This window comes from Megalops cyprinoides, chromosome 1 (genome assembly GCF_013368585.1).
Source record: "Megalops cyprinoides isolate fMegCyp1 chromosome 1, fMegCyp1.pri, whole genome shotgun sequence".
Classification (NCBI taxonomy): domain Eukaryota; kingdom Metazoa; phylum Chordata; class Actinopteri; order Elopiformes; family Megalopidae; genus Megalops; species Megalops cyprinoides.
The window spans coordinates 49,951,464-49,977,793 of NC_050583.1; the positions used below are offsets into that span (position 1 = coordinate 49,951,464).

The following is a 26,330-nucleotide window of genomic DNA, read 5'->3' on the forward strand; positions in this document are numbered from 1 at the left end:
TAAGCATTACAGCACCACAGTGTGGTTCAGCCTATCAGTTCAGCTCAGTGGCTATTGGCCTTACATTGAACCTACTGTCCACAATACAAACAAACAGCTGTATTGACTGGCTGTGTTTCTCCTTTAGTGTGAAGGATCTGACTTCTTTTTAAATCTTATACGGCAAGCCTGAAGTTGAGCATGAGTTCCCTACAGCTGTGGAGAGGGGTTCTATCCTCTGCTACCCTATATCATTGACCCCCTGACCCCTGACCTCTGACCTCTGCACCATGTCTTTTTGTCTCTGACGTCCCTGGCCGTGCCGTTCCACAGGGCCATTGGAGCAAACCCGCTGTACTGCGACTGCCGCCTACGCTGGCTCTCCGATTGGGTGAAAACGGGCTACAAGGAGCCCGGTATCGCTCGCTGTGCCGGACCGCCCGGCATGGAGGGCAAGCTGCTGCTGACCACTCCCGCCAAGAAGTTTGAGTGCCAAGGTGAGAGAGAGCGACAGAGAGAGAGAGAGAGAGAGAGAGAGAAAAAAAGACAGACAAACAGAGACAAAGACAAAGAGAGACAAGGTAAGTGGCAGGAGAAGAAGTGAGAGAGAGAGGAACAAACAAACACAGACGAGGTAAAGATGAGAGAAAGAGACAGAAACTACCATTATTAATCAATTTATAACCAATTTAATCATTTTTCGTTGATCGGTTTGGATTTGTAGGCATTATTTGTACCTTTTTTCTTTCTTTTCATGTGTTGCATGTATGTATATATGTCTAAATATGTATATGTACATATATGTGCGCATAATATGCCTTGGCAATATTTACACTATGTATTTCATGCCAAAAAAGCAAATTTTAGTTGAACTGAATAGAACTGAGAGTGACAGAAAGAGAGAGAAGGGAAAGAGACAGGAGAGAGAGGAAGGAAAGAGAGAGGAGAGACAAAGAGAGACAGAGAGAGAGAAAAGAAAAAAGATAGGAGAATGAGAGACAGAGAGAAGCTTAAAGACAGCAAGTAATAACAGCTTCAGCTTTCTACCTCTAAACTGTTGAATTTGTCAGATTCCTAATCTCAGAGTGGACAGGGGATTTCTGCTCCCTGATTGGCCAAGGGCAATCTTGCAATCAGTAAGCAGAGCTTCCAAGTAGATTTGCTACCACCATCACCATTATATTTTATTTACAGGAAGTGCTATGATCTACATGGATGTGAATTTGAGCTTTACTTCAGTGAACCTGCCCTCATGCTCATGGCAGTGATGATTTCTTTTTTCTTCACGGCTCCACCCACAGATGCTGTTGACCCTGCAGTCCTGGCCAAGTGCAACCCCTGCATGTCCAACCCGTGCCAAAACCAGGCCACCTGCCAGCCTGACCCTGTGGACACCTACCAGTGCACCTGCGCAGACGGATTCGAGGTAGGTGGCAAGCCCTCACGACCCCCGGTCATTGTGGCCTGCACTACTGCTTTTAATTCAGAAAAAAATGACTGCTGTCAGGTCAAAACAAGAAAGCCCTGAAAAGCTATTCACATTTGGTCTTTTGCACCTCACACTTGTGTTTTATGTGAAGTGTGTAATTGATTATTTCCCTGTTAGTCACGCAGCCCTTGGTGCAAGGGCGGGGAAAGGCAGAAAAGGTCTTACATGTGCGTTCTGATGTGATTGGACCATAGCTCAGAGTGGTCATCCTTTCACAATAACCCCAGCTCATTCAGCTCATGCTGAATCATGAACATCTCATGATTAGCATAGCAGGCAAAAGCAAAACAGGACAATCGTCTCCTGACTGAGAAGTAACTATCCAGTAAATGAGACAATTAAATAAGAATCATCGGCAGCCTTTTACTCCAATGTCATCCGTGGTGAATATGCATTATCGTACTTTGTACAGAATAATATAACTATATGAAAAGAACAGCTGGTTTAAACTCTAAACCTTCTCTGGCCGCTTTGCTCTGATCACAGTTAGTCAACGTGAAGTGCACAGTAGTAATGCTGTCATGTTGGACTCAGTTACTTAAACGGAAATCATCTCCTGATTGGTGGTGCTTACTAAAGTTGTCAAGCTTTTATATTATGAAAAGTAGGCTCAGTACTTTTATCAAAGATATGTTCCCTATATACCCTCACCAGCTGCTGCGGTCCCTTGTAAAAGATGTTCTATTGGATTACTGAGAGGATCCCTTGTAATCCCAGAGAACATTGGTCTAATCCTAAAGCACATTTTTGGAGGGATTCCTGTACATTCAGTTATGCCGGGATCAGTGGGTCAGCGAAACGCTTATTGTCATATTGGGTTGGTGGTTCTCAACCTGTGGCGCCGTTAGCATTGAAGTGTGGCCCGTTTGATATGAACCAAAAGGGAAAAAATGGCTGGCTGCCACAGTATAGCTGGCCAGAGGTGCAAAGTAAGAATGGTTTTCATATGATGGAAAAAAATCTTATCTGAAACAGAGATTTCCACCTTTTTTATGCAAATTTCCACATTGGTTGTAAAAGTTGTATATAGATAAACTGTAACAGGTTGTATATAGCTGATAAAGGCGTGTGTATATGAAAGGTTAGAGGTGAAAGGTGCTCTGGGACACAGGTGTGACGTGAGGGGCTCTGTGCTGGCTGTGTTTCAGGGCAGGAACTGTGAGACGGCTCTCAGCGCCTGCGCCAGTAACCCCTGCTCCAACGGAGGGACCTGCAGCGCCACCGGGGAGGACGGAGAGGACTACAGGTGAGAGAGCGCGCCAGGTAGCATACTTTACCTCACACACACGCACACACACACACACACACATATACACGCACGTTCATATACACACATACACATGCACGCACACATATACATTCACACATATACACATACACACACACACATACAAAGGTTCACAAGCACACATGCACACGTATACACACAAACATGAACATATATTCACACATGCTCACATACATGCATGCTCACACACACACACACACACACACACATATACACGAACATACACGCACACACACACACACATACACAAACATACACGCACACACACACATATACACGCACATACACGCACACTCTCGCCTAGAAGAGACATCTAGACACAGATAAGAAATGATAAGAACAGCACACCTGGTTTTAAACACAAAGACTTTATAGAGTCTGCTTGACACACCATATAACAGCAATGGCAGAGAGAGACCGGAGGGTGTTGGGGGTCAAGGCCTGACTTTTTGTGCTCCCCCCCAGCTGCTCCTGCCCCCTGGGCTTCGAGGGCCCGGCCTGCGAGATTGACGTGGACGACTGCGAGGACAACGACTGTGAGAATGGAGCCACCTGCAGGGATGGCCTTAACAACTACACCTGCGTGTGCCCACGCTTCTATACCGGTAGGGGCTCGTTGGTCTAGGGGTATGATTCTCACTTAGGGTGCGAGAAGTCCCAGGTTCAGTTCCTGGACAAGTCCTTGCTTCAGGACATTAATTTGGCAAATGAAGCTGCGTGAACTTTGCTTGGTCTCTATTCCAAATAGCCCTTCCACAGGTACACAAACTGTCACGAGCTGCTGTCAATCACCGACTCAAATGAAACAGTCAGGCTTTGGGATCCATAGCAGAACACTCCAATTGGTTCAAATCAACAAGTCACTGATAATAGCCATTTCAGGTTTAATTAGATATTAATTAGATTAATTAGATATTCCTCTGCCTCCACCAACTTTCTGCTCACAGGCCTCTGCGTGCTCACTCGAGCACTAAAGCCAGTGTCAAAAAAGTGATGAAGCTGGGAGGAGAGGCATCCATTATTCAAGGCTACATTATTAAATCAATCAATTATTCAGAATTAGGGATTAAAAATGAAATCCTCAGTTGGATTGCTAATGCACGCTCCCTTTAGGCTGGTAATTAGAAACTTCACAGAAAGCTCACATAGTGCTGAGTTACTGGGTGCAAAAAAACTGCAGAGAACCATCCCATCCCTCTCTCTCTCTCTCCTTCTCTCTCTATCCCTTGCTCTCTGTCCTTTTCCCCCTCTAAATGACATTATGTTCCCCTCTTTCCCCCTCTCAATGTCGGAGTGAAGCAGAAGTCAAAACAGAAGTACACCTCCTACTCTCCTGCTCAAACTATGAGTTAATTAGAGATGCACACCTCCAGAATGTAACAACAAAGTGCCAGAATTCATTGCACTGCCAAGCTGTGAGAAACTGAGGTGGACGAAACAGCAAAGCAGGCAACAGTATACTGGATTTTCTCTATCCCTGCCACAAGGCATGGGAGGATAATACTTGATTCATTCCCAAATCTTCCTGCTCTCTGTTAACCAATGAATGAGCCATTGTTACTGTTATACTTGATGTTCTTGTCATCAAAAGTAGCTGTATAATAGTGCTTACTATTATTTTGTATTTTGTTCATTTTTATTCTTGTTGTTATTCTTGTTATCTATTTCTGCCATTACTCTTTATCATCTTCAATGTCGTTCCTTTTCATGAATTGAATTGAACTGAAATGAATTATCTCTCTGTCCCTGTCTCTCTTTCAAACACCTCCTTCGTGTTCACATGTGTTCTCTCTCTCTTTCTCTCCTGCCCTCCTTCATTCTTTTTGTCTCTCTCACTCTTTCACCCCCACTCGTGTTTCTCTCCTACTACCTTATATTTTATCCTCCTGTCTCTTTGTCTCTGTCTCTCCTCTCTCTCTTCTGCCTACCTGTCTCTCTCTATTTCTCACTCTCTCTCAACCATATCTCTCCCCTCCCTGTGTCTCTCTCCTGCTATCCCACATTTTGTCTTGCTCTCTCTTTGTCTCTCTCTCTCTGCTCTCTATCTTCTCTGTCTTTCCCTCCCCCTCTCTCACTCTCTCCCCTCTTGTGTCGCTCTCCCTCTAACTTGCATTTTTTCCTCCTGTCTCTCTCTCTCTCTCTCTATCTCTCTCTCTGTCTCTCTCTCTCTCTCTCCCCTCTCCCTCTGTGGTACAGGAGAGCTGTGTGAGGAGATGGAGGATGTGTGTGCTGCAGGGCGTAACCCTTGTCACCACCTTTCCACCTGCATCATCACTGCCATCGGACCCAAGTGCGTGCAACACACACACACACACACACACACCTAAACCTTTACCTTTTATCTTAAACCTAAATACATTTTGCCTGTAACTCTACTTCACATAAATATGCCACTCTCAGTAAGTGATGGGAGACACTATGTGACAGATACATTACATCCTTTCATCTGCTGTATAGATAGATGCAAAGACTCCTCTCCTCTTTTAGCGTCTTCAGTTGTGCTATTATCCCATTGATGTTGTGTATCTGTGTGTGTGTGTGTGTGCGTGCATGTGTGTATCTGTGTTTATGTATGTCTGCGTGCATACGTGTAACTGTGTATCTGTGTGTGTGTGTGTGTGTGTGTGTGTGTGTGGCAGGTGTGTGTGCGCTCCTGGCTATGTGGGTGATGACTGCAGCGTGGACTTCGATGACTGTGAGGAGAACCACTGCCAGAATGGAGCGCAGTGCATAGACGAGATCAACGGATACTCCTGCTTATGCACTGAGGGGTACAGGTGAGACGGACAGACTGACCACAGAGAGACAGACAGACACACTGCCAGTCTGGCTGACTGACGGACAGGCATACCAAGAGACAGACAAACATACACACTGCCAGTGAGACAGACAGACTGACACAGAGAGACAGACAAACATACAGAGAGACCGAAAAACATACAGAGAGACAGACACATATGCTGGCAGTCTGATAGGCAGACAGACTGACATAGAGACACAGACAGACTGACAGACAGACATACAGAGACACAGTCAGACCGACAGACAGACATACAGAGACACAGACAGACATGCTGGCACTCAGACAATACTCCAAGCCTACATTTCAGTGTAGTGAAATGTGGCTCATTTCTTACTGATCTTTTCATCAAATCGGGAAGGAATATTGCCTGCAAATATTCAGAAATTATACTTTCTGTGTGTTTTAAAAGTTTGTCTTTGAGGTCTGGGTGGAGCTTGGGGTCACACCACTTTCACGAGCTTTCACTTTCATGAACATTGATTGGATCTATACATTCTCACCCAGTGTGTAAGGTCATTTTAGATGAAGTCACAACACAACACTTAATTAACACAATTACACTGTTTACTTGAAGACCCATCAGTTCCTTCTCAGCTCACAGGGAGTGGGGGATGGGAGCTGTGTGGTTCAAGGCACCATCAAGGAGGGACTATTATTGGAATTACATAGACACTGTACAATTACGTACACACTGTGCAATACAATGACTGATTTGTACATTACATTACATTTCAATCACAGCAAATGCTCTTATCCAGAGTGACTTACATAGGTTACAGGTTTTTTTTTACAATGTCACCCATTTATACAGATGGATATTTACTGAGGCAATTGTGGGTTAAGTACCTTGCTCAAGGGTATAGCAGCAGCGCCCCAGAGGGGAATCGAACCTTTTGGTTACAACTCCTGCTTTTTTAACCACTATGCTACACTGCCGCCCTGTATACATATGCTTCAATGGAGTTAGAGTGTTTTCTATGACTGCCTTCCTCATTTAACAAACAGAAAACAGTAGATCACTGGGTTACTGTTGTGTCTCTTGTCCAGAAGATATGGCTCCTGCATATTTTCAGGATTTTAGGGGTTTATTCTCACCCCGACTTCTCTCCCCACAGTGGGCAGCTGTGTGAGGTGTCCCCTGCGCCCCGTTCTCTCTGTGACCGGGCAGAGTGTCAGAACAGCGCCCCCTGTATGGAGAGAGGGGGCAGGGCGCTGTGCCAGTGTCTGCCCGGGTTCGGAGGCCCACGCTGTGAGAAGCTCATCAGCGTCAACTTCGTGGACAGAGACTCCTACCTGCTGCTCAGCGACCTGAAGAACTGGCCTCAGGCCAACATCACACTGCAGGTGCTGGGCACGCAAACGCACTTACCCACACAAGCAAGTGCACTCACACATTTACACACACAGATAAACACAGACACACACACACAATTCATCCTGGTATAGGTATACACAATATACAGCACCAGTCAAATATTTGGACACACCTGATTAAGACAGTGGGAAGCATGCATTCAAAGACATTTACATCTAAAGACTTTTGCATGAGTGCTCGAAACTTGTTCCATAGGTAAACATAAATAGTGCAGTTGACAAAGTTGATTAATTTCTTTCCAAAAAACTTTTATTTGACTATTTTGAATAAACTAAAATATAGAATAGTTTTGATTTGTTTAACACTTTTTTGGTTACTGCAAATATTAATTTGTGTTGTTTCATAGTTTTGATGTCCATACTATTATTCCAAAATGTGGGAAATAATAAAAATCAAAGTGTGTCCAAACTTTTGACTGGTACTGTATATCCACACATATGTATGCCCTCAAATGTACACAGTCACATGTAGACTTGCTTAAACATACACACACGTTCACATACACTGTCTCTCACACACACACTCTCTCTCTCCATGCCTACAGGTGTCCACTGCAGAGGACAACGGCATTCTGCTCTACAATGGAGACAATGACCACATCGCCGTGGAGCTGTTCCAAGGTCATGTCAAGGTCAGCTACGACCCTGGCAGCCAGCCCAGCCATGCCATCTACAGGTCAGTACTGCCACTACAGCTATGGACGACAACCTCCCATCCACATGCTCTCTCACTGCCAGTCACAGACAGACCAAAATATACTGATGGGCGGATGAGGATTTGTGAACCCCAGAATGTTGGGGGTTATCAAGAGTAACCATTGACTCACTGACTGGAAGGAATCAAAGTGTTCGGCAATAGAAAAAAGTCTTTTTATTGGTTGATACAAATGGACTAACTGACCATCTAGGGGTTTGTGAAGCCCCAGTCTCCCATCAGAAAAGCACACCTGAGTATTTCTGTCCGTTCTCTGTCCCTCTGCCTCTACAGCACAGAGACCATCAATGACGGCCAGTTCCACACGGTCGAGCTGGTGACCTTTGACCAGATGGTGAACCTGTCCATTGATGGGGGGCTCCCGACGACCATGGACAGCCTGGGGAATGTGCGGCCCCTGAAAGGAGAGGCCCCGCTATACGTAGGCGGTAGGGTCCCTCAACCACAGGGCACTTTATGGTATCACTGTCAATCACCACCTGCGACCCACCCCCTCACTCTGTGACATCACAAAACCCCACACACACTGCCCTTCCTTCCCCACCCTGAGCGACCATACCTTCAGCCTGTGCTTGCTGGGTCCAAATTTAGTCCCATGATGCATTACTATGGCTCTATCCAGAATGGTTGTTTGTGTTTTATGTTGGATTTCTGCAAGTATAACTGACCCCATAACTGGGACAGCAGTGTAGCCTAGTGGTAAGGAGCACAGCTCATAACTAAAAGGTTGCTGATTTGATTCCCCACTGGGGCACTGCTGCTGTGCCATTGGGCAAGGTACTTAACCCAGAACTGCCCCAGTAAAAATCCAGCTGTAAAAATGGATAAAACTGGAACCTATGTAAGTCGCTCTGGAGAAGACTGTCTGCTAAATGGCAATAACATAGTGTAACTCCTCATGCCATTAGAAAATCAACTATTTATTACTCTGCAAAAACACTCTCATATCAGAGCCATGTTTTCTATATGTGCATGCATGCATGTATGCGTGTGGGTGCGTGTCCCTGCCAAACTCACCCTCCCTCCCTGCCCCTCCCCTCTCCCGCCAGGCATGCCCGAGGACGTCCACTCCGCCGCCCTCCGCCTCTGGCAGATCCAGAACGGCTCCAGCTTCCACGGCTGCATCCAGAACCTCTACATCAACAACGAGCTGCAGGACTTCACCCAGACGCAGATGAAGCCCGGCGTGGTGCCGGGCTGCGAGCCCTGCCGCAAGATCTACTGCCTGCACGGCATCTGCCAGCCCGACGGTGCCGCCGGGCCCGTGTGCCACTGCCAGCCCGGCTGGAGCGGGTCCAACTGCGACCGGCCCGCCAGTGATCCCTGCCAGACAAACAAGTGAGTGCCACCGAGTGGAGGCCTCCAGGCAATCACCTGAGCATCCATCACAGAATCAGAACTTCCTGCCCTGTACAGTACCAGTCAAAGGCTTGGACATATCTGAGTAAAATAACAGGAAACATGCGAAGACATTTTGGTCTAAAGACTTATGCTTAAACCTGTGAAGTTTGTTTCTTAGGCAGCAACTTCACTATTTACATTTGTCTATGTATTCATTTCCTTCCAAAAGGCTACTTTGAAGAATCTAAAATATTAGTTTTGATTTAGAACTTTTTTGGTCACTGCATAATTCCATTTGTGTGATTTGAGTTTTGATATCTTTCATATTATTCTAAAATGTAGAAAACAGTAAAAATAAAGAAAAAAAACCCTTCTATGAGTAGATGTGTACCAACTTTTGACTGGTACTGTAGGTGCACCTGACAAAGTAGCTGCAGGCTATTCTGGTGCGCTGCACTGTCTGTCTACTGCATGGTGGAATGCTGAAAAGTGTTGTCGTTTTGGCATTTGTTTAGGGTGCAGTGGGTGAGTCAAGAGCTTCAGGATCAGATGAGCTGTCTTCATTTTTTTTGCCAATCAATTCTCACCTCCTAATTTTTTAACATGTGCTTGTACATTACATTACATTAGATTCATTTAGCGGACACTCTTATCCAGAGTAACTTCCAGCAAGTTCACTTCCAGGTTGAATGAGCAACAGTGTCAGACCAGGTATATGGTGTTTTAGTGCAGCTGTTCCATCAGATGAGATGACACCATGTTGACTTCCTGTGTGTGTGTGTGCATGTTCACACACAGGTGTGTCCATGGCAAATGTGTTGCCTTGGATGCGCAGTCCTACCGTTGCGAGTGTGAGGAAGGGTACCGCGGTGCCCTCTGCAACCAGCAGGGGGAGCTCTCGAACCCGTGCGGCGCTCTGCAGTGCGAGCACGGCCGGTGCCAGGTCTCGGATGTGGGTGAAGCCTACTGCCACTGCGACAGCGGCTACAGCGGGGAGCTGTGCGACACAGGTGAGAGCGGCCCGCACCTGGAGACAGGCGGTGACAAGCACCCCCCCTCCATTGGTTCTTATTACATTATATTACCCTATTGGCATTTACCAAATGCTCTCATCCAGAGCGATTTGCACAGGTTACAACTCTTGCATGTTATCCATTTAAACTGCTGGATATTTACTGAGGCAGTTGTGGGTTATGTACCTTGTACAAGCAGCAGTGCCTCAGCAGTGAATCGAACCAGCAACCTTTTGTTTAAGAGCCCTGCTCCTTACCACTATGCTACACTGCTGCCGTATTAGTACCTTGCACAGGGGTATAGCAGCAGCCCCGGTGGGGAATCAAATCAGCAACCTTTCTGGTACCAGCCCTGCTCCTTACCCCTATGCTACACTGCCACTCCTGTCTTATCTGTTCATCATGTGCTCTGAAAAGCCCAGAAAACCACTTCAGCAAAATGTCCTGTATTTAGAATCAAGGCAGGGGGGCCGGGAATGAAGGACCTCATCTGCATTATGGTTTTGATGACTCATCAAATATCGCTGAGTCACTCGCTCAGTGTCTCGCGCCCAGACGCCCGCAGAGAGCGGCGGTTACAGCCAACGGAGGCGTCGCATGCTCCGCCCCACCAAAAACCCGTCATTTCATACCGCGAGGGGCTTCGGATAAAACGCATTAGCCGTGAACCTTTGCCGCAAAATAGCCGACGGATGTTCTCCTCCATTTCGCTCTCAGACAACAGGACAGAGGGGAAAAAAGTTAAAAGCATTTGCGTATTTCTGATCCTAGCCCAGTTTGTGATATCAGGCCTTAGTTCTCAGACCGGTGTTTTTGATGTTAGGTTGCTGATCTCAGATCAGTGTTTGAAATGTGAGGTCAAGTTCAAATCAATCAGTTAAGTTTTATTTTGTTATAGCACATTTTTACAATCAGGATTATCACAAAGTTCTATACATAGTGCATTTTCCAGAGGGAATCAAAAAACAGATCAACTAGGCTAGTTGGGGAAAAAAACTGGAAAATCAATCCCTGACCCCAGTAAAAGGTGGTTAAGAGAATGCTGGAAAATAATAATCGAAAGATAGCACTGGTGTAACACAAGGTATCAGTACATTTCTCATCTCATCTCAACACTTCATCAGAATAGTTCCATTCTATAGCCAGTGAGGTGGACAGGGGATAGAAATATTGGCCTCCGGTAGGTTATGTGAGTAGGGACCCTCCTGAGAGTGGATGGTGCTGCAGCAATGGGCCAGGCATCATGTTCATCTTGGTGAGTCAACATAGCTGCTAGCAGGTCACTTCTCTCAGTTTACATGTGATGCTAATCCCTGGTTTCAAGATGCAGTTTCTGACATTAAATTGCTTATCTCAGACTAGCATCTGAAACGTGAGGTCACTGCTGTCATTTCAATTCAGTTTTTGATGCAAACCCCTGGTGTCAGACCACAGTTTCTGATGTTAAGTCACTGATCTCAGGCCATCGTTTGAAATGTGGGGCCATTGTTCTCAGTCCTGTGTTTGTGCTGCTAAATTCTGGTCTCAGGCAACGGTCAGGCAAAGGGGCTGATCTCAGACCAGTCTTTGAAACATAAGGATACTGCTCGCAGTCCTGTGTTTATGACGCTAAACCCTGGTGTCAGGCCAGTTTGCTGACATTAAAGTTCTGATCTCTGCCGTCCATTTGAAACATGATGTCACTGTTCTCAGTTCAGAATCTATAATGCACAACCCTAGTCTCAGGAAACAGTTTCTGGCAGTTAAAGGGCTGACCTCAGATCAGAAATTGAGCTCCCAGCGTTATCAAGCGACATAATGATCCAACCCCCCCCCCCCCACCCCCCATGGGTTTCTCTTTGCAGAGTCAGAGTGCCGTGGGGAGCCCGTGCGGGACTTCCACCAGGTGCAGCGGGGCTACGCCATCTGCCAGACCACGCGCATGATGACGTGGTTGGAGTGCAAGGGGTCCTGCGGCGGCGCGGCCATGGGGGGGGGCACCCCAGCAGGAGGGGGTACCTCCTGCTGCGGCAGCCAGAGGATGAAGCGCAGGAGGTACACCTTCGAGTGCAGTGACGGCACCTCCTTCAGCCAGGACGTGGAGAAGACCATCAAGTGCGGCTGCATGCGGTGCATGTAGCAACACCCCCCCCCCCCCCCCCCCCCCGGCCCCTGGAAGAGGAGGAAGAGGAGGGAGTCGGAGCGAGAGAGAGAGAGCACGAGAGAGAGAGAGAGAGAGAGAGAATAGCAAAGTATATATGGAAGATTTATATATAAATATATGTTATGAACAACAATGTTTGTAAAATAGGACATTCTTTTTCCCCGGCTCTGAAGGGTGTATCATGTAAAATCGAAACAAAACAAAACAAAGGTCAACGCAAAAAAAAAAAAAAAACATTGTATTCCTAACATTGTTCAAAAGTGACATCACCGTTTGGAGCATTTGGGCTCAGAGAGGCTGACACGCAGTCTGACCTTTGACCCCTTGCACCTGTCAGTTGGTGGGGATGTCTGGTGGCCTTGGTTGGCGTCCCTGTAAAGATGGCCGCCTCAGTCGGGCAGGGATGGAGGTGGTTCTGGAAGAGCGGAGCTGGAGAAAGTGCATGACCACATGTGAACATATTCACACAGTCAAACATTTATGCTCACCAGTGTAGCACTGACTGCTTGGCTTATTTATTCATCGGTGGATTCCCAAAGGTGATTGGCAGGCAGTAGCTCTCCACGTCTCAGCCACTGAATGACATCCAATTGCATGTAAGCACACGCATACACAAACACGCAAACACACACCACACACGCACACGCACACACACACATATATGCAGGTTCACAGGCAGGCAAATGTACACTTCTGCACAACGGTACATGAGGATAAAGCACATCTGCCTCTAAACAGAAGTGGGAAAAGAGACGAAAATGTCAGATGGCTTAGTGGCAGCTTGAGTCGCTACAGACAGGAAACATTTCCCAGGAGGCCACCCAGTGCTCTTAATAATGAAGGATGTTTGCATGTACCTTGGCTTTAACTCCACCCACCATGAGCTCACAGTGCAGAATGGCAACCATGTGACCTAGCAGGTCCCACCCTACTTACCTGATCTCTCAGAACAGAAAGTGTGGACTCCAGCCTGTAGCTTCTCAGTGGTACAGCGAGTTGAGGGTGGGAAACTGCAGCAGGGCTAACAAGCTGATCTCACCTTACACGAGAGTTGATCATTTCACAGAAGTCTTTTCAGAGAATGCTGAAGCAGCAGTCAGAGCAGACTCGGGGGATTAGGAAGGACATCACTGGGTCAGGACATAAGGGTAGCTCTTTGTAGACGTGCATGCCTGGTGTTTGGTGGCCTCATTTGCGTTGTCCTCATTGCATTTCGATCCCTGTACTTTTCCTTCCATCTATGATCCTCAGACTGCATGGACACAAGGCCTGGGGTAGGCACGTACACACTCAAGCATGCATGTACCACACGGCCATGCTCTGTCACACAGAGAACAGTTCAGTCCAATGAGAGGGTAACCCGGTTTGATCCAACGCGAACGGACCCAACAGAAGGAGGCAACCCCCATGTCCTTCGCACTGAACTCCCGGCCACCTGGCTGAAGCTGGCAGTGCTCAGTGATTACTGATTACACCAAGCAGGTGTTGCCCAGCGATCTTATGGATCGCATAAGCCCCGCCCTCTGCTTTTACAGCATAAATGGGGGGAGTTCTATCCCCTCCCCTTTTGCAGTATTACTTGTGCAAATTATGTATGAAATTTCTTTTTAAACTGAAATGTATTATTATTATTATTATTATTATTATTACTATAAAATTAGGTGCAGAGTAGTTTTTTTGTACATTTTCTGTAATTTCAATTATTTTCAACATTTTTATGTTTAATTTTAATCCTATTTTTTCCAATTTGTATTTCATTATTTGGTATAGTATTTTTTATATTTTAAAGAGAAAATTGGTCTCTGGAAGTCTGTATCAGAAGTGACATTTGATTGGTTGCCTAATTGTTTTTTATTTTTCTATTGCACTCACTTAAGCAAATCAGTGTGTATTTTGCCAAAATAACATGGTTGGCCTTGTTCTACAAAAGGCAGTGTATTAGAAAAATGTATAATATTGTATGTCGTCTTCCTGGTGGATATCATATCGAATATTTTATAAGTATTTTTAGTGTGCCATTTTCTTGTTTTTATTTATTCTGTGGAAGGCTTGTCCCAGGTGTAGGAAGTATGCAGCATCATCTTTTTTTTTTTGATAAAGATGAAAAAAACTACAGAAATAAGCTTAAAGAAAGTAATAGAGAAAACATTTCTAAGGCAGTAGTAACTGTTAAAGTGTAAGGCCTATTCATGAGCCTGTTGAGCCTGCAGTGTGAAAGTACCCTTTCTTCTTTGGGTTACCTGAATTCTGTTAATTCTTCCCTGAGTGTAGGCCACAGTATATCTTTAGAAGAGTATAAAAACTCCAAAATTCAATATTATAAACACTGACACACAACATATTTATTTTACAGGACAGTATATGATGTATATGTATATATTTTTTAACTTTATGGTAGGTGGCATTTGTGCCGTTTTCATCTGAGCAATTTCTGAACGGCACAAAGAGGAATACACAGAAGACGGTAGAAATCCTACCTAAGAATACTCAGTTTACTGCAAGCGATAATATTTATGCCTTCCTGATTAAACCTGTCTGCTGCCGCAGTATAGGCGGAGTCAGTCACCACTCGTGGGAGAAAACATCAGAGAGAGAGCCCCCGACATGACCTGCCCACTAAAGTCCTTACCCTGTTACACGTAACACCCACGTAATGGCAGACGGCATGTAATGGCGCGGTGAGGCTGTACTGAACAGTTAGCGTTGCTGCGTTACGGAAATGTTTCTGTGTGGAATAAACGGGGGTGCTCTATTCTACCTTCAACAGACTGGAAATAGGATGCACCCATTGTACAGAACTGAGGGGCACAAAAGGGAAAATGCTAAATGGTTTATTATTATTATTACTATTATTAATTTTCTCTCAAGCTGGTGAGTTTATGTTGTTGAATTTACCCAGCAGATAAGTATTAAGTGCATTATCTTTTTTTTTGTTTCTTCATACTGAATGTATTTTTTGGGACCTGTACAAATGAAGCCATTGCAGCTTTGTTCTGGTAGAGGGCAGGGCTGATCAGTGCATAAAAGTGAACACAGAGGTGGAGGTTGTGTGCTCAGCTTACCGGAATCTTGTCCTGTCGCCTCCCTTATTTAGATTAGTAAATGGCACCTAACGCAGCGGTACCCAAAGCTGTTAGCTGAAGCTTCACGGTAGGAGTGTTGTAAGTTTTTTGTTGTTGTCAATGGTTTCCCTTCTCATTTCTATTCAATTGATCTGCTTTGGACTCCTCTCCCCAAGACCACTCTACTATCTCCTCTAAGCATTACTTGGTGTGTAATGTCCCGGTTTGTTGCTGAATGTGCTGCTTCTATTGCTTTTCTGTGAGTCTCGGAGCTGTTCGCCCTGATCAATTAACTGCCACCATGCTGAATGTACTGTAGCGCCACCTGCAGGTGTTTACTGGAACTCCGCCCCCTTTTTCTTTCATTAAAATTAAATGTGTGTGATTTTATTAAGCCCGGCTTCATGTCTCTGTTGATTGGTTCCCACGTCTCCACACTGCAGACGCTATCAGGTCTCCAGAAACCTTGCATGTTTAATCTAAATTCAGTACATTTGGAGGAAGAGAGCGTCTACATTTGCTAGGGAGGTAATTTGCTCAAGTGAAACAATGAGTAATATGCACAGAACAAAAATGTTCCTAGATGGAGAGCATTTTATGCAGCCAAGCACAGTCACAGATTTTGAATCACTAGATTCTCTTGGTGCTCTATTTGATGTGGCGTGATCCAATATAGCATCCTGATAACTCACAATGGCTGACCTGACATTCTAGAATGAGATGTATACTTACAGAGCCACGTTGTGTAAACCCGTATTTGCTGCTAAGAACCTGTTTACACTTTTTTCAGTACAGTCATTCCTCCAAATATTCAACAACTACCTCTCACTCCCCACACACATGCACATGCACATGCACACACACACTTATATATTGCTCTGCGCACAACTGAATATTCTGTTACTGAATCTACATTTTTACATCAAAAGCTCACCAAACAGGGGAGTGGGTGAGGGGAGAATGCATGAGCAGGAAGGCCCTCCATCCCCAGGAATACAGGAACACAGAATAAAGAAAACCCAAGCCCAGGGTTCACAGCGTTTAATAGAATTGTGATTTATGCTCCACCGTAACCATAAAACACGACAGGGAACCTCCCCTCTCCACCCCCCCACCCCCCCACCCTGGACACACGCACATGCACACACAAATGCACACACAGTCGCGTACACGAGCATACACATATATACACACACTCACATGCATTCACGCAGCATACACACATTTGCACATGCGTGTGTGCACACGCAAATACACAGATGCACACACACATGCACACAAATGCACGCACACACACACACACACACGCACACACACCCACGCATACATGCACACATGCTCTCATTCACAATCATGGAGACAAGAACATAAATTAAAGAGCAGTCCATGAAGTTCCCTGTTTTTCCAACTCGTGTCTTTCACTCTCAGACAGCTGCAGAGTGTGACCCAGTAACACAGCTGTTAAACGCAGTACAGAAACACAGTGCAGATTATGCACTGAGAGTTGCCGTCTCCTCAGATTATTCTCATTACATAATATTGCTGTAGTCTGTACCATTCAGAATGTACTTGCTTCTGTAGGCATGTAGTACAGTGTGTCTCAGTGGGATCTCAGATGATACTGGTATTCTAAATTAACCCGAATATGTCACTGCTTAAAAAGTTCACTAAATAAATAATCACGTTCGATAAATTTTACAATAACTTCGCCGCTGAATTTATAAGTAACGATTACTAAAACAAGTTGTGGGCATAGGTTGGTGCATGATATTGATACCTGAAATGGAACTCTATTGAACAAGTATTTTGAATGGATGGCTGGATGGATGGCTGGAGACAGACAGACAAGACACACTGACAACAGCAGATATTTCAGGTTTGAGGATTCTTGACAGTGGACACTAAAAGGCAAGATTTAAAAAAAAAACAAAGAAACAGAGAGTTCCAATTTAGCATGTCTGGAATGAAGAAAGACATCAGTTCACTACCATTTCACCCACAGATAGATACTTACAGCCAACCAGCTTCATTAAATATGGAGTTTAATAAAACATGCTGTGATCAGAAACTGAAATACGGAAACAGCAGATACAGAATTAGCCTACAGCATTATTCCTAAGCTTTTTTAATCTTGTCCAAAAATATACAAATTCTAACAACAACTGTTGCTGGCTTACATAATTTACTCATAGTAGTACATAATAATATTGGTTTAGAATAACATAAACGTCTGATGAATAGTATCTAATTCGTCCTTGAACGGCTAATAAAGATAAATTTGAAAGTGCCGAGCATATTTCTGAAACATGATGAAATCTAAACTGAGCAGTTTAGAGATTTTGGGGTGCACGTGATATTTCCTTGTTGATGATTGAACACCAGGGGTCACTGTTCTGCGAACCTCTATGTGAGAAAATTCCGTTACAGCACACACACACACGTTGCCATCTGCAGTTCCCGTTTTCACATATCTGTCAATAAACTGACATATAGTAAATCTGTTAATAAACTGACAGCTGCCTCCAGAAATTGCTTCTTGTTGCCGCCTTTACCTTGACGCTCATTGCGCCGTTTGAAGTTGTTGAAGTTTGCTGTTTTAAGGTGTATCGTATTAGTTGCCCTATAGGCTGTAATCGTACAAATCTAATAGTACTGTGTCCTCAAACAGACCTTGCTCTCAGCTGAGAACTGTCTCATTGTGGAACTGTACACATCCTGTCCCCGTACTGTTGCTATACTTACTGTACGCACTTTTGTAAGTCGCTTTGGATAAAAGCGCCTGCTAAATAAATAAATGTAAATGTAAAATACGAGCCTAAGAAACCCCATCACCTGCCCACAGCAGGCATGTGGTCACCGCCTCTGCCTTCTGCGTGTCCCTGTAGTTTTGCATCGGAAATAGCCTATAATTTATCATTATTGTAGTTGTTACCGTAACTGTCCTTGTCGTCGTCGTTGTTGTTATAGTTATGACCAGTCTAGGTACTTTTTCAGGCACCATTCAGTGTATAGTTTTTTCATTTTACTGCCTCTCCATGCATGGGCCTGAAATCTATATACTTTCATTTTTTATAGAATATGCTGTGTATGTTTTCATATTTCCAACACAACGTAATTCAAATAAGGAGAGAGAGAGTGAAAACAGACGTTTCAGCTCTTTCACTTAGTAATACTGTGTATGGTAGATGCACTGTGAGAGCAAGGGTAGGTTTCTTCACAAGGACATACAAGAAATGCATCTCCAGAGTTAGCAACTCGGAGAAAAGATACAGAGATAATTACAGAGACAGGAGGAGTGAGGCTCTGTGAGGCTCTCTGTCAATGAGAATTGAATTGTTGGCAGAGAAAACACCGGCCTCCTATTCTCGGAAGGCGTCCGGCCACTGGTGGTTAATTTACTTTCCCCGTTTCTTGCTAACCTAAATATGAAGAAGGGCTCAGTGTAGGGCAGAGAAACACTTCAAATGTGAAACTGACATTTCAGCCGTTGCCCTTAGATTCGAGGATACGCCCCGGTGTGGAACAAGTTCTGAAAAGATCCACTTTTCACACAGAGTCTACCAGATGTTGGTCTTCAAAAAGGAAGTGTATTTGCTCTATACCTGGCTGAAGACCAACATTTGGTAGAATCTGTGTTAAAAGTGAATTAACTAATGAAACCAAAAATCCTACCGCATAAAAATGTAAATTGCCGACATGAAAAACGTCATTCTATTACTGTGGGTCCTTTGGGTGCGCGAACTGTCTATCCATTTGTTACAGGTATATCAGATTTTTTATGGGCTCATCTGTTTCGTAAATCAATTGCTTAAAAGTCTGGTGCGAGTGATTGTGGCAATGCGCAATTCCATTTTGCCGAACATTATTTCCTCCATACGCCTGCCGTACAATTTAGCACATCATCACTCATGAAACAGCTCTCAGGGAGAATTCACAGTTAGCAAAACAAACAAATCTCTTCCCCATGCAGACCTAGCGAGAAATTGAAAGGAGGGCGGGAGAAGAATGAACAGCTCGGCTCGAGAATTGCGCCATGTGGTGACATCAAACGCTTCCACTTCAGGGGAAGGGGGGAGGGGAAAACTAAACAAACGGTTATCGGGCTAAACGTCAAAAACGCTTGCAATAAAACACAACATCATTATCTGTCACAATTCCATACTCCTGTAATCTTCAGAGACGATGTAATGGGAAAGTGTTTCTCTCTGGGTAATTTCAAAAGAAGATACGCAAAAAAGAGAAATTGCATCTGCGCCAGGTATATAAAGGCTGTTGAAAAAGAAAGAAAAAATCCACCGCTTTTGTGATCGGTGATGAAGGAGTCAGAGAAAATGGGACTGGGGCAGATTTCACGCGCGAGCGCAGAACGAGTAAGAAGTGGCGACGGACCGTGCAAATGTTTGGAAAATGTTTTTGTTCAAACTAACTGAGCCCAGTCGCAATAGGCCATGCAATTTTACAACTTTGAACAGTGACGCATAAGGCAGGCTGGTCCAGCTAACTCTTCCTCTGGTCCTGCTTCCTCCTTTTTTTGTGAGCGATGCATATTAAGAACCCGGAGGAGGTTATTCGTCGGCAGCGCCTCAAAAGTAAGTCAAAGGCCGTGTCTGCTCTCTCATGCAAAAACTGACCATTCCAATGTGAAATTTTGCTTTAACTAAAACTCCTCTTTCACCTTCCACCTTGTTGCTATTTTCATTTTTCTGTCTGAAACCTCAAAAAATTGTAGCTTGTGAAAACATCTTAGCCTTTTAAGAAGAGTTTCCCCCCACAATGCCATTGTATAATACAAAGTGACTGTGGCTTGTCAGGCCATTCATAATGCCCAAAAAGCTTGATACCATCAGGTTCACTATCACTACGGTCTTGTTTTCCTGTGTGCAACTGTTTTGTCATTTCTTGTGATGTTTGGCGGGCGACTGGACAGGTGTGAAGACTGTTCCCCTTCCCCTGTTGTGTTCCCCCTCCGTTGGACCTGGGGATCATCTTCCTTTGAAACCTAGTCATCATTTGGTCCTAGGAGGGTGAAGGCATAATGTCTGCTTCGTTTTGTTTGGATCCCACGCTCTGCGTTGTTTTGCTGTCTGCTGACCTCTTTTGAGCCCTTGTCTCACTGGTATTCATCTGGACAACCATTGAGGTCTGTACTCTGGTGGCTTCTATCTCTTTGCTTGCTTTTGGTGGAGTCACAGCTAGAGTTTTGGTATTGGAAGGTTTGTAGGGAGTTGTGGCAGCAGACGCTTCTGCAGAACCCGAGGATCGAAGGGCGGACTTCTTCAGCTTTGTTAGAGTTGCCAGACTCATGGGCTTGTTAGTTGTAATGCTCTCCCTCCTCAGAGTCATTCTCACAGGTCCCTTGGAACAGTTTCTGACAGAAACTGAAAGTCATCTGAAAGTCATCATCATCTTCAAAAATTTCACTCCTTGCCAGAGTGGTTGCCTCTAATTCCTTAAGAAGAGCCTCTATTCTTGTCTGTGAGTTAGGACCATCATTGGGTCATCCTACTCTTTCTGCGTTTCAGTACTGACGCTTTGGAAGCAGATACCTTGTTGCCACTCTCCATCCTTCTGTCTCTCTCAAGCTCCTTCTCCAACTCACAGATTTGCTGTGTCCTTATCACTCTTTTTGATGTCCTCCTGGCATCTGACTTCAGAAACAGTCTCTTTGCAGACAGCTTCTTCAGTGCTTTGCTGTCCTGTCTTCCGGTCACCTTCAAGGGGCAAGTTGCCAGCCTCTCTGCTCATGGAACCTCCCCTGTTGAGGCTTCTTGACCTTGGACTTTTGAACAAACCAATTTCACAAGCAGGAAGTGAACTTGTGCTGGAGCCATTCCTGACAGCTCTAGAAAGCTTTGTGGGCTCCAGGCTACTTGGTGGAAGACTACTCATCAAGCATAAGTCCAAAGTGGTGGTGCTGTTATTGCTACTTTTTAGGGCTCATCCTTTTGGTTGCAGTCATTCTTAACACCTCATCTCCCTTTCCCTCATTACCTGTGCATTAGATATTTAAGACTACTGCCCAAGATAGGGGAGCTCCTGTTCAGCTCTGGAATTTGACTGGCCCTCCTCTGAGGTTCCAGAGGGGGAATGGAAGGAGCTTGTTGGACTGCTCAATAAGCTCACACTTTCACCTAGAGACCCTGAGCTAAGATTCCTCCCAAATGGAGGTGCCTGATTGCCATGCCACACATTTTCCCTCTCCTTTGTACAGGTATGAAGAGTTTCTTTTGACAGTTTACACTTTCAGAGCAGGCCAGAGGAGGGCATACTTTCTCAGAGGCTTCAGCCATATTGGTATCAGCACTCTGTTTCAGGCCTGATTGGTTGGTTTCCACTGCAGCATTTTTTTCATGGTTCATTCAAGTTCTCCATGGAGGAGGTGGACCTTTGTCCTGCCATTACTGGGAACACTGTGTTTTTCATCCAAGAAACAGGGACACGTTCTGTCTCCATTGGCACCTGCAAGGTTGTGGCAGAGGCAGACAACCACACAGAACAGGAGGGGGCCGCAGCCTTGACTCCAGTCTGCAGGAAACCCAAGGAGTTCACAGCTGGTGATGACGCGGACAAAGCCTGGCAATGAACCGCCTCAAAGATGACATCAACTACAGACCCCTGGCGTTCGCAAGCCTCGAGTCACTAGAAGATAATACAGAAGACTGGCACAAAGCTCAGTTCAAGTAAACACACAAATGTCATTGATGATAAAAGTTATAAAATATTGGTTCTGAAAAAAAACTTAATTTCATTTTCATGATTTCATACACACACACACACACACACACACACACACACGCAGAAGTGTTATGTGTGAAGTGTTCTTCAACAGAGCTTTTGACATGAGTTTTTAGTAACACACACAAGCATACACCTGTAAATGCAATTCTTTATCTGCATAATACAAGCAAGACAGAAAGGATAATTACATTTTGTTTATAAAGCATACTTTCTAGCTTTGCCTTTAAACACAAAAATGCACTCAGTTACAATGAACTGGTCTTGCAAACTATATAACTTACCTGAAAAAAGAGTCAAGTGCTGAGACTAAATGTGTATTATTATGCTTTAAGTTTTAATTGTTTAACCTTTCAAGGCAGGCTGTGAAGGTGTTATTTTACAGGACACAAATAAAGACCCTGTGTCATGAACATCATTTTTTATTTTCCCTAGCTTACCAGGTAGCACATGTGCAATTTTTGCTCTTTTTTGCAAATGCCAAGTAATCACACTGCTACAAAACAAGAGGCATTATTTTTTTAACAAATAAGATTTTAGTTTATATATTATGTGCAATAATTCATGATAAATACAAGATCCCTCCTTCACTATGTTGTCTCTCATTATGCGTTATGTAACTGCTCCTTCGAACATGGCTTCTTAAAAATCCACAGACTTGAACCCTCTTGACACATCCACCATCTGAAAGTCCACAATACTTAAAAAGAGAAAAGTCCTTCTGGTGCCTTCAGCATGGCATGAGATGAATATTTAATATGTGGATGACCTATTTTGTGTGCCCGGAAAAGTTATTTGTAAGTCATTTCTTTTTTTTCCCCCCTTATTGCTAGGCTTATATCCTCTGGCGTCTCAACCATCAGGACTCATTGCTTTGACAACAGGGTCACACCATCACCAGGCTTCCTTTTCAAATGACCAGAACCTACCGCCATCGTGTGTTAGTGCAGGGAGATAAGAAAAGGAACCGGTGTACTTTCCTCCTAGCTTTGTTTTCTATAAGAACAGCCAAAACTAGGAGGACACAAGGAGAAAGAACCAAATGTGTTCATTCTATGGCCGTGTATGGTAATGTTTTGGAAGCCAGGCTTTGTATCTGAGAGGTTTCCTGTTCAAATCCCAGGTGGGATCATCCTTGCTGTACCCCTTGAGAACGGCACTTAACCTCTATTGTCTACAGCCTGTACCCAGCTCTAGGAAGGTGTAAACTGTAAGCCGTGTAAATAGCTATGTGGATAAAGGGGACCCGCTAAGCCGCGATGACTAAACCAGTGTAATTCCAACACAAGACCACGGAATAATAAAAAACAAGGAGGATTAATGTATATTTTCACAACAAAATTTATTAGAAGAATAGTGGTTTTAAAAAGAAGAGAATCTAGCATCCAGTGAACACTACCTTACACAACATTACAGCTGAAATGTGTTGCGAAAAATGGCATTTCTCTAATAGAATACAACATAACCAGTAAAACCTTACACATGCACAAAGACTGAATTCATCAGCGTTGCTTTGACGTTCAATGCAAAATAAAAAATAATAAAAAAATTTAAAGACCACGGAAATCAAATTTTATTTAAAAATCACATACATTATGAGACAGCTTATCTTTCATTAGTCCTGTTTGTAAGTCAGATTTTGCATTCAAAACGGAAAACAAATAGTGCAATCAAACCAACATAATCACTGTGACCCATTAGGAGTTCTACTACACTGACATTGATCATAGCCTAGAATAAAAGTTCAACTCACACGGTACAAAAAAAGGAAAACAAACAAAAATGTACATAAATAAACTACAGTACGAGAAAAATATCAAATCATACAATTCTGTCAAACTGTAAACAGTAAAATATTGAAATATTAAATGAGGTCCATTTCGTTTTTGGAGTTCCTGCTTTCTGATCATCTAAATTACATAGATCTGGGGCCGTTGGTTCCTAAGAGCTCTTCACTCAAACTGATGGAATGAGGTATATCAAAATGATGATAAAAAAGATGCCTTTAAAATAAAAAAACCTAAAACCCTGAAATGGTATGTGTATATCGTTCAGTCGCTGCTAAGCAAAGTGACCATGTAAGTATTTCATTTTTCATTTCCCTGCTCCAAATAACTTTTCCATGTCAAAAAAAAAAATCCTGAACAAGTTTGTAACCCAACACCACCACCAACATACCAAGAACATAAAGAGTAGGAAAGGAGAAGCTAGTCTCTTTAGCCATAATTGCAATATAACCAACAAGGACATCTTACTTTCAAGAATATCAGAAAACAAAATGTATTCACTCAAGTGGACCTGAGAAGTCAATCTGCCATCTTCAAAGTGAAGTTCAGAATCTCAAGGAGAAGAGACCAATAGAACTGCAATTTGAGCATTTGTCAGAACCTGTCCATTCACCCAAAAAATGCCACACCCCCACACTTCCAAACTGCCAAACTTCTGAAGACTAGCAGTGTACAAGCCATAAAACATAAGAAGTAGCAGACTTCAACAAACTAAAAGCGATTTAGAATTAGCCAGGCTGGACAGACTTGTATGAGCTTAATATTTTACCATTATTTTCTCTATGTTTTTTCCACCCTTCTCCTAAAACCTTGAAATCACCAATTGTACAATTGGGCTTGACTCACTAAGATGTCCTTTACATTTGCACAGGAGCATTTAAACACAACAAATGCAATCCTCCAATACAATGGCAAGCTACCAATGACTTTTTCGTATTACTACTAGGTGATGAGGGGACCCTGGCTGAGATAACCAACACTATCCCACTGGACCAAAGATAATCATGTTCCACCACCGCTGACTCCATTGACTCCAGTCCCTATTGGCCAATGAAGCATTCCCAGACTCAAACATGTTTTGGGCCACAGGGCTCAGTCTTCACGCAGAACGAGCATCTTCACTGACTAAGCCACTCAGGAGTGATTTTTTTTTTTTTTTTGAGGGAAAAAAAAACATAACCAGGACACACACACTGGCACCTCCCTCCCATATCCAAAGTTCAGATGAAGTTTTTTTAAAGCTCGTAAATTTGAAATACTTACATGTACTGAGCCAAGGTCTTAAATATGATATTAATACATAAGATGGCCAGAGAACAGGTCCCAAAAGATCTGTTTTAGTTGTAGTGAAAGAACAGAATGCCACTATATTAAAGTGTGGGAGGCACTGTGTGCTGTAGAGTTTATATGCAGCTTAAAAACACAGTTTGGCTAGTATTGTTACCTGAACTGAGTTTTAAATTGACATTCATTATACACATATATATATATATATATATATAAGAAAGAAAACGAAAAGAACAAAAAAGAGAATGAAGACAATAAAAAACCAAACAAAAGGAAATGATTAGTTCAGAAAGGATACTTATTTCTTTCTGTTTCACTTTAAAGTAAAAATAAAAAAGAAAAATGAAATAAAGAGTCACTGCTAGGCCTCAGAATCTAGAGGAAGTACCTGACCTGAGTGAGAGAGCAGTGTGTCAGTAGTCCCTGAGGAGTCTCGTTTTCCTCCATCTTTTAACAGTGAGATAGAATGGAGCCTTGTAATCTGAGTCTACAAGCAAAGTCACAAGAATCTGCATTTTTTCTGATAGCTGACAATGGATTAGCAAGCAGAAACAGAATAAGGAAAAAAAGAACACAGAGTGAGTGACAAAACATTTCACACATGTGCAGGAATGCACACGCACACGCACGCACACACCTACCCACACGCACACGCACAGGGACATACACACAACAAACTATTTACTTTATACAAGAAAAAAAAAGATTCAGCCGAGACACAGCAAGCAGTACCAGTGATGCACGAAGGGAGTGTACTTCTCCACCGAGAATTTAAATTTAAATTTCAATTTAAAGTCTCCACAACTGTCAAAATGATGGGACCTCGCCTTGCATAATGTCCAGTGTTTTAAATATGATCTCTGGTATCTCTCAGAAGACAAGCCCCCCTGTAGCTCAATATAAGCTATGTACAGTACTGATCCCCCAACCAAACACTGGCAAGCATGCAAAAAAATAAAAATACATATACCAAGAATCTCCAGTTCTTTCCCATAGATATAAAAGGAAAAAAATATTTTCATTTATACCATTGTTGAACGTGGTAATCCGCCAATGTATTTTTTCGTAGTATTTTCCATACAGTCCAAATGTTAAAAGACCCATTGGCAAACAGACAGCAATATCCTCAGTAGATTTATTTACACCTTTCCTGCAAAGAGTCCTGGAATGGTACTGTCGACATTTAATTACTGTACACACCCACCTCTTTTCTATAAACATACTGTCTATGTTTAAAAATCAACCCTTTATGCACAACAGCAGGCCTTGCTTACGTTACCTAAGCTAACTTTTCTTCGTGTTAAATTTATTCGC

At 43.6% G+C, this 26,330-nt stretch overlaps 1 protein-coding gene across 1 annotated transcript in view; it reads left to right on the top strand.

Annotated features, from left to right (window-relative positions):
* slit1b (slit homolog 1b (Drosophila)) overlaps positions 1 to 12,123 on the top strand; it is a 116,825-nt gene extending 104,702 nt beyond the window's left edge. The window contains exons 26-37 of the mRNA XM_036547678.1: positions 313 to 476; positions 1,281 to 1,405; positions 2,617 to 2,714; positions 3,222 to 3,361; positions 4,953 to 5,046; positions 5,396 to 5,533; positions 6,675 to 6,903; positions 7,479 to 7,609; positions 7,922 to 8,076; positions 8,698 to 8,986; positions 9,788 to 9,999; positions 11,847 to 12,123. Coding sequence (XP_036403571.1) covers positions 313 to 476; positions 1,281 to 1,405; positions 2,617 to 2,714; positions 3,222 to 3,361; positions 4,953 to 5,046; positions 5,396 to 5,533; positions 6,675 to 6,903; positions 7,479 to 7,609; positions 7,922 to 8,076; positions 8,698 to 8,986; positions 9,788 to 9,999; positions 11,847 to 12,121 — 2,050 coding nt within the window. The 3' untranslated portion in view covers positions 12,122 to 12,123. The remainder of the gene's footprint in view (positions 1 to 312; positions 477 to 1,280; positions 1,406 to 2,616; positions 2,715 to 3,221; positions 3,362 to 4,952; positions 5,047 to 5,395; positions 5,534 to 6,674; positions 6,904 to 7,478; positions 7,610 to 7,921; positions 8,077 to 8,697; positions 8,987 to 9,787; positions 10,000 to 11,846) is intronic.
* Positions 12,124 to 26,330: the final 14,207 nt, after the last annotated feature.